Here is a 13,731-nt window from a genome sequence, read left to right as displayed (position 1 = left end):
TCATCACAGTGCTTTGGACAAGTGGGCAATGCAGAGGTTTTAAATTGAAAACCATAATGCTCATTAGACCAACACTCAGCATAAAGGGCAATCAGAAGTTGCATTTGCCACAAGAGGGTGCCTGAACAAAATTACATCTGTAAATTGATTAGACTAACTGATATTGCATAAATGCATATTCAGTCCAGTTGAAATCCACACTGTGCTTCAAAGTACAATTTATCTGGTAAATCGGCACACAGTTAACAGTAGGAAGGCATTAAGTTTAATACTGTAGTTTAACAAATGTTTATTGTAACAGTACAACAGTAGCTACCGGGACAATGATCACAGAGCAATAATTATTGCACGTAATACATTGCCCCAATAACAATAGAACATGTGAATCTGAAATTACACTTTAGAATAGCATCAATAAAGAGCACAACCCAGTTTGATCAATGTACAAAAAAACATTTATTTCAGTATGAAGTGCTTCAAAACCAACATGTCTTCAGGAAAAAGCTAGACAGATATTGAAAAAAAAAAAAAAAAATCCCTTATTCTCTATATGAAAAGAAGGCATGTTCTGCCCAGCCAGACCGTACGGATGGTGTTCCTATCACCTGTGAATGATTGCCAATCACTAAATCTCACACAGCGTGATTACACACATGGGACACAGAGTGGGACTTCCCCAGGCAGCCAGCCAGCTGCACCGCGCAGCTCCAGCTCTACTGTACATCTAGGACCACCAGTGGGAAGGAGGAGGAAGGGTAGGAGAGGGGGCCAGGGTGGGGGCTGTGTTACAGTGAGTAGGCAGGGCCGTCATTAGGCCCCCTGGATCAGGCCTGTGCTAGCCTCTCGATGACTCTCCTGTACTCAGCCAGCACTTCCTGGTAGCTCTTCTCCAGCTCCTCCTGTTGCAGCGCCGTGTCCATCTGACTGATGTGGGATGCCAGCTCTTCTGGCCGCAGACACTTCATCATCTTGGTCATCTCCCGCTGGTTCTTCTAAGTACGCAATAAACACATCCACTAGTTAATGCACTGCGTTTGTGTGAAATCCATTAGCTAGTTTCCCCCCCAAGACTTTGAATGCTGTATGGTATTATGCAAATGCATCTGTTAAGAGGGATGTATTTTAGAAGTTTGATGGCAGTTAGCAGCAGCGAATCTTACATAATGCACATTTAACTGACAAGAGCAAGTTAATATTGGGTATTGTTCCTCCTGTGGGTCCTCATTTTTCAGACCTGACCACATCTCAGTGTATTAAACCCAAATAGTCAGAGGGGAGGAGGGAAAGGAGGCAAAGGATTCTGTAATTGAGCCAGCATGAGTGCTGAAAGCTTCTGGACATGGACCAAGATTCCTCACTCATGTATTTTGGGGACATTGCAAAAAAGCTTGTTGTGTACACACACACTCTCTCTCTCTCTCTCTCTCTGGGGAATGGGGGTAAGAGAAGCCAGAAGTGAGCAGAAACATGTAATCCTCCGCACATCCAATGAGATGGGCTCTGCCATTCAGCTAGCTACAAACCAAACCTCCCCAGGAAAAAGAAACAGCCTGCTGCATCTGGTCACCAGATCTCTCCTCCACTCCACAGACAGTCTACCAAGGAATTTCTACTTCCTTTTTCACCACAAACTTTCTTCCTCCTCAGATATTGGCCTTTTTCCTAAGATGTGTGGTTACACTGCTGACAGCAATCCTCTAAATGGTTGCTTTGCTGGGTTTCAATAAGACACTCAACATGTCATGGAACATGCATAATATGTAAATCAATGTTATCCTGTAAATACAAAATGAGTTACAGTTTGTTTAATCAGATTTCAAAAGCACAGTAACAGTACCGATATGAAACGTGTGCCATTTGGCAAGCAGCTTCTCTAACTAACTGCTTGAATGTGTGCTGTTAGCAACCTACTCCCACCTAAATTACTCAACCCTCTTCAATGACATGCAAATCCTGAATAATGAAACTGAATCCTGGGATAACACTACAATGGACGCCTGCCGTGCTCCAGACATTTTCCTGCAACTGGGGAATAATCGCTCTCCTGATTCTGGATAAAGTCATGCAACATAAGTAACAAGGCGGCTACACCTAGACAGGCAGCCCAATTCTGATCTTTTCCCACTAATTAGTCTTTTGACCAATCACAGAACTTTTCACATCAGTTCTTTTACAAAGCTGATCTGATTGGTTAAAAGACCAATTAGGTAAAAACATATCAAAAGTGGGCTGCCTGTCTAAACACAGCCGAAGCAGCTCTAAGCAAATAAAGTGCACGTCATCTTCTTGGCCTTGTTCTCTGCCCTTTCCAAACCATGTATGTAAAGTCATAAGTTGCCAAACACTAAGCACTTGGAGAAGCGCTGTATAATCAATTATCAAATGAACTTGATTGATCCTGGTTAAATAGTGCGACTAACAGCCATTAACCACTGATGAAGTCCATAGGGAAATACACAGCCATGAGCATTACACTGTACAGACAACCTGCTAATTCCATTGGAATAGAAACTAGAGCACAAGGCGGACACTGCAGGAGGATGGGGGAATGCATTTCACTGGAGAAGCTGCGGTCCACTCTTATAAACATACCTTGGTAGGGGCAAATAGCCTCTTTTTGACTTCCAGACGGTAATCTCTTGCTTTTGTCTCATCGCTCATGTCCGTCACCCTCAGACGCAGGATTTCGTACACTCGTCTTGCGTGTTTCTGTAGGGGCAAAAACAGGACAGGGCCATTAGTGCCTTTAAGAAACTGTACAGTCGGTCTACATAATCATCTAGAAAAGATTGAGCCATTCCTTAGTTAGCTTTAGGTTTGGTTGAGCTATTCAGGACCTCCTGGTACAATACTAAAGTGCCTGGAGCTTCATGCAAGAGCCGAGGCAGAGTAAGAAACAAGCATTTTGTCTCTCCACACCATGGGTACCAAGCTGTGATAATCATCTACATGCAAGGGGGACAAAGGAAACTAATGATATAGTTGGGACTAAGTGCAGTAAGAGAAATCAAGCAGGGGCCACTTTTGAAGTGAGTGCCCACCGCTTTAGATGAAATAGTACATTTTCCCCTCTAGGACTAGAGAGCCATGGGTTAATGAGTGAATTTGTCCATTAATGGTTTTGTGAAAGCAAAAAAAGCCTTCATATCCTCAGAAAGTGCAGTAATCAAACGTATCCTCCTCTGGGCTCTATAGATGAAGTTGCTGTTGACCTTGTTAATCTTAAATTTCTCCCTGGCCTCTGTGGCCATGTCGTCACTGAAGCCCAAGGGAAGCTTGTCTGTGGAGAATGATGGCAGTGTTTGGCAAAGCTTGACCAGAACGTAGTCTCTCAGCTTCACATAGTTCTCTGAGGGGTCTTCAGCTGAAAAGAATATCAGAAAACAAGACGATAATTAAACACAAGCTTGGGATTCCATTTAACATACACACTTATATACAGTGCATTCTGAAAGTATTCAGACCCCTTTACTTTTTCCACATTTTGTTACATTACAGCCTTATTCTAAAATGGATTAAGTTACACATTTTCCTCAATCTACACGCAATACCCCATAATGAGAAAGCGAAAAACAGGTTTAGAAATGTTGCCCAATTTATTAAAAATAAATCAGAAATACCTTTTTTACATAAATATATTCAGACCCATTGCTATGCGACTTGAAATTGAGCTCAGGTGCATCCTGTTTCCATTGACCATCCTTGAGTTGTTGCTACAACTTGATTGGAGTCCACCTGTGGTAAATTCAACTGGTTGGACATGATTTGGAAAGGCACACACACCTGTCTATATAAGGTCCCACAGTTGACAGTGCATGTCAGAGCAAAAACCAAGCCATGAGGTCGAAGGAATTGTCCGTAGAGCTCCAAGACATGATTGTGTCGAGGCACAGATCTGGGAAAGGGTACCAAAACATTTCTGCAGCATTGAAGGTCCCCAAGAACACAGTGGCCTCCATCATTCTTAAATGGAAGAAGTTTGGAACCACCAAGACTCTTCCTAGAGCTGGCCGCCCGGTCAATTTGAGCAATTGGGGGAGAAGGGCCTTGGTCAAGGAGGTGACCAAGAACCCGATAGTCACTCTGTCAGAGCTCCAGAGTTCCTCTGTGGAGATGGGAGAATCTTCCAGAAGGACAACCACCTCTTCAGCACTCCACCAAATCAGGCCTTTATGGTAGAGTGGCCATTCGGAAGCCACTCCTCAGTAGAAGGCACATGACAGCCCACTTGGAGTTTGCCAAAAGGCAGCTAAAGGACTCTCAGACCATGAGAAACAAGATTCTCTGATCTGATGAAACCAAGACTGAACTCTTGGCCTGAATGCCAAGAGTCACGTCTGGAGGAAACCTGGCACCATCGCTATGGTGAAGCATGGGGGTGGCAGCATCATGCAGTGGGAATGTTTTTCAGCGGCAGGGACTGGGAGACTAGTCAGGATCGAGGGAAAGATGAACGGAGCAAAGTACAGAGAGATCCTTGATGAAAACCTGCTCCAGAGTGCTCAGGACCTGGGGCAAAGGTTCACCTTCCAACAGGACAACGACCCTAGGCACACAGCCAAGACAACGTAGGAGTGAAGACTCAAGGGAGTAATCGCTGCCAAAGGAGCTTCAAAGTACTGAGTAAAGGGTCTGAATACTTATGTAAATGTGATATTTCAGTTATTTTATTATAAAATTTCAAATTCTAAAAACCTGTTTTTGCTTCGTCATTATGGGGTATTGTGTGTAGATTGATGAGAAAATAACAATGTAATATATTTTAGAATAAGGCTGTAATTGGGCCTCCTGAGTGGCGCATCGGTCTAAGGCACTGCATCGCAGACCTGGGTTAATTCCCGGGCTGTGCCACAACCGGCCGTGGCCGGGAGTCCCATAGGATGGCGCACAATTGGTCCGGGTTAGGAGAGGGTTTGGCCGGGGGCCTTTACTTGGCTCATCGCGCTCTAGCGACTCCTTGTGGCGGGCCGGGTGTCTGCAGGCAGACCACGGTCACCAGTTGAACAGTGTTTCCTCCGACACATTGGTGCGGCTGGCTTCAGATTTAAGCTGGTGGGTGATAAGGAGTGCGGTTAGGTGGGTCATGACTCCACCTTCACCTCTCCCGAGCCCGTTGGGGAGTTGCAGCGATGAGACAAGATCGAAATTGGGGAGAAAAAAGGGGGGTAAAATACAATAAAATAAATTAAAAAGTAAACATTACAAAAATATGTATAAAGAAAAGAAAAAGGCTGTAATGTAACAAAATGTGGGGTCTGACCGAATGCACTGTACACACACCACACTTTACATGTTGCATTTATATTTCTGTTCAGTGTATATCACATAAAATTACATCAAATTTATGTTAGCTATACTCAATATATACGTTTTTCAAACTGTTCACATTACCACCCCCCAACACATCCAAGGCTACAGTTTTTAATAAGGGCTTATATTCAAGTCCCACTGACAGTCAAATAATTACGCCATTGTCAGACAACGATTGTGGCTGCATGTGACAAGCCCAGTTCTGCTAAACCTGTTCAAATGTACATATATCCAGCTTCCACTGAGGATTTTGAAAGAATTCAGTCCAGAGCAAGAGAGGATTTAAAGCCACATGGAATAAGACCTCCTTCTAGCAGGAGTTGTCCCTCCATATCCCCATTCAAAGACCAGATTTAAAGTAGTGGGGAAAATAGACAAGAAAAATCAGGGTGCTCCTCTGGACAGGGGAGCTGAGATGCTTCTGTTACTAATTTCATTTCCCCATGCAAAGCAATTACACTGAACAAAAATATAAAAACTCAACATAATAATCCATCCACCTGACAGATGTGGCATATCAACATGCTGATTAAACAGCATGATCATTACACAGGTGCACCTTGTGCTGGGGACAATAAAAGGCCACTAAAATGTGCAGTTGTGTCACAACACAATGCCACAGATGTCTCAAGTTTTGAGGGAGCATGCAATTGGCATGCTGACTGTAGGAATGTCCACCAGAGCGGTTGCCAGATAATTTAATGTTCATTTCTCTACCATAAGCCACTTCCAAATGTCATTTTAGAGAATACGGCAGTACGTTCAACCAGCCTCACAACCGCAGACCACGTGTAAGGCGTCATGTGGGCGAGCGGTTTGCTGATGTCAACGTTATGAACAGAGTGCCACATGGTGGTAGTGGGGTTATGGTATGGGCAGGCATAAGCTACGGACAACGAACACAATTGCATTTTAACGATCGCAATTTCAATGCACAGAAATACCGTGACGAGATCCTGAGGCCCTTTTTGGGGGGGGGGGGGGGGCATTCCCAGTCATGTGAAATCCATAGGTTAGGGCCTAATGAATTTATTTCAATTGAGTAATTTCCTCATGAACTGTAACTCAGTAAAATCTTTGAAATTGTTTATATTTTTGTTCAGTATATTGGTGTGTAACTGCTTTGTATTTAATTATGTAAATACTTGTAATTGTATGTGTGAAACTCTAGCACAGTCATAGCCTCCTCCCCAAATATCATAAGATAATGTAAGTAACACAAAATTAGTTTAACACACACCTGTAATGTCCTGTACTTTGTGCAGATTGCAGTAGAACATGTGTACTGCCTCCAGCAGCTGGGCTCCATGACCCTCTCCTTGGAACGGCGGAAGGATCAGCATTTGGCTGTTCAGAAGGACACCAGGCCAACATACCCAAAGACATGAAAGAACAGCCTCACTGACCTCTTTGCCAGACCTCTCAAACCTATCCCTCTTTCACATCACATACATAGGGAAACCTTGTAAACACGATTGATCATGTTTCAATGTTAAGACTGAATGAAAAAAAGAACACTTGACAGAATGGAATAATGTACTAATTGATCGAAAATTGAGGGAGCAATTTTTCACTTCATTATAAGAAACGTAACAAATTGTTATCGTGTCCATCAATACATCAAACAAAATCCTTATTTATAGCCAAAAGCTCCCCCCCCCCCAAGACACTGATCATTTGGTTGGATACATAAGCCAGTAATTTGGGATTTTTGTAGTACAAAGGAGACAGAAATGTATAATTTTCCTCTGCTTTTTGGTACAAAAGAATGGGAAGACACGTGCTCCCCTCGCAATTACCTTACACGTGGTCGGGTTTTGTCTGGATACACATAGTAATTATAAACTGTCATGTAGCCAACAGTTGCGAAGAGAGTCTCCCCATCCTTATTGTACTTCTCAAATCTGCAGATAAAACACAAAGAGAAGCAGGTCAATTACAGGCACACTCTCAGGCCGCGTCCATTTTCTCCTCTCCATTCTCCGGGTGCCCCTTTTCAGTGTCAGCATGCTGGAGCAGCCAGGCCGTCCCGATCCGTACACCTGCTACAACCGGAATATATTATGCACTTAATTGGAGGACTGCAACTTAGAGGAGGAGAAGGGGCTAGAGGGGGGATTGAGGCTCTCCACATCACTTCAGTCCATTTGCCCATTGTCACTCTTAATAGGTGGTAGGCTAAAGAAAACACTGGCAGAGGCTCTTTTAACTGTTTGAGATGTCATTCAGTGTTTCAAAAGACAACAGCGTTCAATTCAGCTCTTGCCCTAAACATTTTTTTTTTTTTTTTTTTACAAAGGGGTTTGAACACAAAGGCGACTCTTGCCAGATCAACAATTCTCGAATAGCCAGGGAAAATATAATCAAACTGGCCGGATAATTGGTGGGGAGCGCCTCAAAGGAGCCCATTGTTTCTCAATGAGACAATGAAGGGTTCGGGGAGAGCGACGTTGGCTAAGGAGGTCAGACACTCACACGAGAAAGAAGTCCCAACGATCGTCGTCCACGTCGATGAAGCTGGCTGTCTCAATGAACCACATGAGGAAGGTCTGCAGGCGCCCGTGGTAGTCTCGGAATCCCGGGCACGACACGTCCACCTAGGGAACACAACACATGGAGAAGGTCTGAGGACAATCAAAGTCATGATAAATAAGCAGAGCACTCTCTCTTATACTGAAATAATCTGCAAATCATACAGTAGGCATGGAAAGCACTAATATTTGTAGGCCTATATTACAATCTAATGTTTTTGTATACTGTAGGAGCAAGGACAAGCATGTGAACCTTGTAAATCTGGTAGGTAAAGTCTTCTCCCTCCTCCACATTGTGGACATGGTATGTGTGAAGCAGGGTGCCGAAGGGTTTGAAGTTGGTCTCCTTCTCCAACAATGAGATGAAGTCGTCCGTGTTGCAGCTGAACCCAGCGGGGATGATCTCCCGGATCTTCCCTTCAACATCATCAGGCTGTAGGTAGGAAAGAAGAGGGTTTACTAGAACATGAAACAAACTGACAGCATCTTGTATATGGAAAAGTAGCCTTGTATTTATATGCATTGTTCCATTTCTGTTACGTTTGATTACCAGCAAGATAAGATTGCAAATGCCCTCCCCAGTAAAAACGTATCACCTTCCAACATACATTTGAAATAACCCTATTTCTTAAAAATGTAGCCTAGGTCTTTAACAGTCGTTTCCCCTGAGTACAATGTGTTTGTTCTTTGATATGGTTTCATAATATCGATAAAAAATGGCCACGGTCTTTATTTAAAAAAATGTTTTACCAACTATACTATAGACAATACAGTAATATGGAAAACTGTGGAAATTTTTCTATTTTCCATATGTAATCACTAAGACCAAAAAAAAAAAAAAAAGATCCTATTGTTCTGTAATTAGGCTATGCTCCAGCCCTGATTGACAGAGAACACGAGGAATTAGTGAAAGAATACATATTTTTGTGCCACAAAAAGGAGAACCATTAGGCAATTAAGACTGTCAGCTGAGTGGAGACAAGCACCCACCCCCAACCCCTTGGTGATAGAGCACTTAATTGAATAAATTTACTACTTATGTTAAACCATGAATATTTTATGAAGTCCCCACAATAACGTATTTCTGCTTCTCACTGGGCAATAAAATGTAATGAATTGATCTCAACTTAACAAACCCTGGGCATCCATAATAGAGGCCTTTCCTCTAATCCTGGCAAGTGAACTCAATCAAATGAATTTGCCCCCACGTTTCAAAGAGCGAGGCGGACAAAGGCCCCCCCCCCCCCAGACTTTTTACTCACTAGAATGTGTGGTTGGTTCAGCTGTGATGTTTGCATTGTATCCATTTCCACAAGGATTGACATGAGAACACTTTGTATTAACTTGCTAAGCAGCCCTTTCACACCATTTACATGCGTGATGGGAATTAGTTCTGTACAGAGACCCTTGTTGCTCGCCATTGAAAACAGGGAAATGAAGAAGGCCTGAACAAAATGCACTACAAAAGGCTAATAGAACACACTGCTAATTCCTCTCCTTTCAGACATCAGCTAATATCCAACTGGAAGTAATGCACCTGCAGCTGAATGCCACTTCACCATTGTAATTGTTCAACTGCATTTGAGGAATAAGGAGCTGAAATAAAAGGCCATGGACAAACAAGTCATATTGTCCAAGGCACTCTCCTATATACTAGACATTAAAATTGCACAATCCTAGTTCGGTATAGATTTGATGTAAAAATGCATCTTTAGAACATTTTGTTTAATCTGAATGCCTTTTATCTTCGGGATATAATTGATCATGTGTACACATCTTATTTAGAGTAGTCTAAATGTTTTGGAGGTAAAAAAGGCTGATAAAGAACACTAAAATCAGATCACATTATCTTTCACAATCTTTATACGTGTCGCTAAACTGCAAATACATTAAATTAGATCACTCTCAGGGCCCAGAAGGGCACTATCTATTTAGCCCAAGTGTGCTATTTTGCTAACTGTCTAACTTTAAAATAAAGTTCTGTTATCACTTTCTGCTTAATTAGAGAGGAGCTTGAGCAAAGTTGTAGATCTAACATTCTCTTTAGTTGGAAATGTTTTTATTTTTTTATTCAAAAGATTGCCAGTGGCTATGGTTTCAGCCTCAATCAAAATCCTAACCAGACATTTGTAGGTGTTATCTATACATTTTACATCTAGGCTAATATAGACACCAACTGATTTCCCCCCCCCAGATTTTCACTAGTGATGCCCGGTATGAAACAATGACTGAGAACAAAAATGATGTTCGACTGTGTGGAGTCCATCATTATAGCATTTGGCTGGTTTAGGGTTAAGGTGATCTCTGACAAGTCTTCCATTTGAGTAGCAGCTGCATGTTGAACTCTGTCCCACAGCTCCTGTCCTCATCCTCTCCAACTCTCACCAGCTGCACTACACCCAGCCACAGTGAGCACACACTCACAGACAAACACTTCAGATGCAGCCTGAACTCTGCTGCTCCCTAACTCTCTACCTCACACCAGCTGCACTAAACCCTTAACGAGGTGGACACTCGTGGGTCAACGCTGGCCTGGCCGTCATCATCAGAAATGATTTTGCCTTGCTTTTACATCCGAGTACTGTTTGTTATTTGGAACAGTATAGACAGTTTTGGAAATACTGAACTAAGAAAACTATTATCCATAAGAAAAACATTTTGCACTGATAACTGCTCCGTCTCTAAAAATAGGATATTGCCGCTGCCTTTGCTAAAAAAATTAAAAAAATGTTACTACTGTCAACGCACTTCACACTCAATTAAGCAATTTATTCCCATTCTGACAATTTTAGTGGAACACTTAACATTCAGTCTATCGTACTAACGTTACACCCAGAAATGTAGAACTGCTGTAATTATATTCTGGTAACACGTTAACAACATTGTCTTCTTGATATTGTGGAATAATGAAAATCATTGAACTCCATACAATGACAAATTACAATGTAACAACATGTTAATACAATGTTACTGGAGCAATTACGTCAATGCTATGTGTAAAGCCAGTGAAGGGTTACTGGCCATTACTTCATTTGGATCGCTTTCAATTGAAAGCACCATACAGAATAGCTGATGACCGGGAAAACTTTGGCAGAAGTTCAGAACTGTAGTTTGTTCATTCTAGGGACCGTTCTTCAGTGATCTCCCTCCTGATAAAACACACGTTTGGGAAACATACCCCAGCAGGACATATTCCATTTCCTGCAGATTATCACAGAGCCACTCAAATCAATGGCTAAGCCAACACCCCCAGATCCTTCCCTTTAGGGAGGGAGGGATAGGATTAGAGTACCAATGGCCCATGTGGCCTATGATAGACTGGGAGTGGTCTGACAAAACATGAGGTCTCTTACATAGCTGCTGCATAATACCACCACTCAGAGGTTCTGATCACTCCAGAAGGCCCACAGAAACATGCACAAAGCAACCCACAAAAAAGGCTCACCTCCAACTAAAGCAGGCTGGGAAACTGGACAAGTTCCAGAAGAAAAGCCACTAGAAGGATACTGAGGGTGGTTAGTCACCTGACAGGAAAAACTGTAGTCCATCATCACCAAGTTTTCCCTGGTCAAGTCATGTGGTCGAGAAAACCTCAGTCACAACGTGGGGAGATGGGGCCCATCTCTGAATGGCTATAGTTTGGCAGGACATCTATTTTTTTAGGTAACAGAGTCAGTGTTACTGTGCTTCGCATAAGTGACAAAAGGCATAATTTCAAACAACTCTTACCTCCACACAGTCAAACTTTTCTGTGACTCTGGCTGAATATTTCACTTTGAAGAGGGTGCTCAGGTTCCCAGCACTGTAGTACAGCTGAATCTGAAGGCCTTTGTATCCAAAAGCCACCTCACTGAAGGGGGAAAATACATTTAAAGTGAATAAATAAATGAGTTAGCATTCACAGAATCCTGTTATCAACTGTTTACGGTCATGCAACCAGCACACAGATGTAGACTTCACATGGAGATACTGTAATGTGTAATGAGATTCACAAAGACCTTATTGGCAGAATCAGGTTTGATACTCACTCATCACCATAAAGCTGGTGGCTGTACTCTGGATGGAATGTTGTGCTTTCATCATCCACATCCTCTGCGAAACGGACTGAGAGAAATAGTTGTTGTTAATTCTTTGAGTTAGAGGGTGTTGTCAATAGACAGTCAACATATAAAATATTGCATTATGAATATGAAACACTCAAAGCGCCATCTACCAAACTACACATTTCAGTGTAAGTAGCTACTTTATCTCAACAAAAGTAAGAGATTACACAAAGCTAAATAAGTTGATGAATGAAACAAACCTAGTTTTAAGCTGATTGCTTCGTTGGTGTCACACTTATATTCTGCCAATTTCTTCTCCATTGGGTTCATCCCTGTGGGTCAAAACAAACATAATTTCTAGCTACTACAGTGGCATCATTCTCCATTCTGATTTGAAGACCAGGTGGTTAGTTTGCTAGCTAGCAGTAAAGCAAGACAATAGTTAGCAGGCCTATTCTTGTTTACAAAGATAGATAGCTAGCTAGCTTGCTTGCTTGTCAGCCACTGGCGCAGCATAGTTAGCTAGCTAATCCACATGCATTGAACACTGAACTACTGAAGCAACACTAAACACACCATGGTGAAGCATAGCACAACACATAGTCGATAGCTAGTTTCATTTGCACACCATAGTTACAAGCTATTGCTAACATGCAGTCAAAGATACTGGCTCATTCTTCCATCTGTGATGCAGTTCTACATTGAGGATCTGGCTAGCTTGTTCATAGCCACACCATCAACACGGACTCAGCAAGCTGGCTAGCTAGGGCCAGAGCCTCTGGCTATGGCTAACAGTTAGCTACCTAGCTAGCTAGCTTGTTTGCAAACTGGATTGCCTGTGACAGCAACATTCCACGCCCTCGAAAACTCAAAGAGGTAAGCACAGCTATCATACAAGTTGTAATACAAACCATAAGACGGGTTTTGTCCATTTAAATCATTTATATACCGTTATTTACGTAGCTATTACTTACCCGCCATTTCTGTACACTGCTGCATCTCTGTTTTCGTCAAAGGCCCGCGGAAAATACGCGCCGAGAACTTCCTGTTTGCGCACGTGTTTCCGCCGCATCTGCTGTATGCGGAAGAAATCCCTTTCTTTTATCATAGCGCTCTCCCATCGATTTTTTTACCACCCTTCCAGCGTATGCTACAGTTTAACCACAAACGATTGCGCATCACCAATCAATGGAAAAAAAATAAAACACTTCTCCGTACAAGTGTATCCCGTTATTATTTTACTGACGAGAGGATTTATTGCTGTGCCTGTGCTGGTGTGCTATTATATTCTATGATATTCTATTCTATTCTGTTATTATTATTATTTTATTTTATTGTGGTCCTCTGTAGCTCAGCTGGTAGAGCACGGCGCTTGTAACGCCAAGGTAGTGGGTTCGATCCCCGGGACTACCCATACACAAAAAAAATAATGTATGTACGCATGACTGTAAGTCGCTTTGGATAAAAGCGTCTGCTAAATGGCTTATTATTATTTTACATAGGCTACAGGTAGCCTAAAAATGTGAATCCTTTTAAAATATAAAACTTCATTTCCCCCCACAATTTAACACTAACTATTAACTATTCTTATTTATTTGATTTCCAAAAGACCAACCTCCTCGCACACACTAAAAGTTTAAATAACATTTCAAAATTCCTCGGGTGATTGACCTTTTATAGTACTCCCATAAAGAGAAAAAAACATAAAGTGTACTGTCACGAAATAGCCTTAGAACTCCAAGTGGGAAGCACACTCTTTTATGGTAGGCCCGTGTAGCTCAGTTGGTAGAGCATGGCGTTTGCAACGCCAGGGTTGTGGGTTCAATTCCCAGTATGAAAATGTATGC

The 13,731-nt window shown here is 42.2% G+C and overlaps 1 protein-coding gene across 1 annotated transcript; it reads right to left on the bottom strand.

Annotated features, from left to right (window-relative positions):
• Positions 1-432: 432 nt before the first annotated feature.
• LOC311143657 (histone acetyltransferase type B catalytic subunit-like) lies at positions 433-12,911 on the bottom strand. Its single transcript, XM_084179526.1, has 11 exons — positions 12,859-12,911; positions 12,145-12,216; positions 11,870-11,945; positions 11,571-11,691; positions 8,095-8,274; positions 7,786-7,907; positions 7,110-7,214; positions 6,551-6,657; positions 3,213-3,364; positions 2,593-2,709; positions 433-992 (listed from the first exon to the last, which is right to left on the bottom strand). Exons 1-11 carry the CDS (start codon positions 12,881-12,883, stop codon positions 825-827), a joined length of 1,245 nt encoding a protein of 414 aa, XP_084035652.1. The 5' UTR covers positions 12,884-12,911; the 3' UTR covers positions 433-824.
• Between the last annotated feature and the right edge of the window lie 820 nt (positions 12,912-13,731).

The sequence above is a fragment of the Coregonus lavaretus genome (assembly GCF_964263955.1).
Source record: "Coregonus lavaretus genome assembly, chromosome: 16".
Taxonomy (NCBI): Eukaryota; Metazoa; Chordata; class Actinopteri; order Salmoniformes; family Salmonidae; genus Coregonus; species Coregonus lavaretus.
This window is presented reverse-complemented; position numbering and strand designations above follow the sequence as displayed.

What these genes read in the sequence shown, in the direction of transcription:
- LOC311143657 (XM_084179526.1), bottom strand. Translation starts at nt 12,883, where the DNA reads ATGCAGCAGTGTACAGAAATGGCGG. An exon ending in GCAGTGTACAGAAATGGCGG is followed by an intron (nt 12,217 to 12,858) that starts GTAAGTAATAGC and finishes TTTGACCCACAG; the next exon opens with GGATGAACCCAATGGAGAAG. An exon ending in CAAAGTACAGGACATTACAG is followed by an intron (nt 3,365 to 6,550) that starts GTGTGTGTTAAA and finishes TATTCTTTTCAG; the next exon opens with CTGAAGACCCCTCAGAGAAC.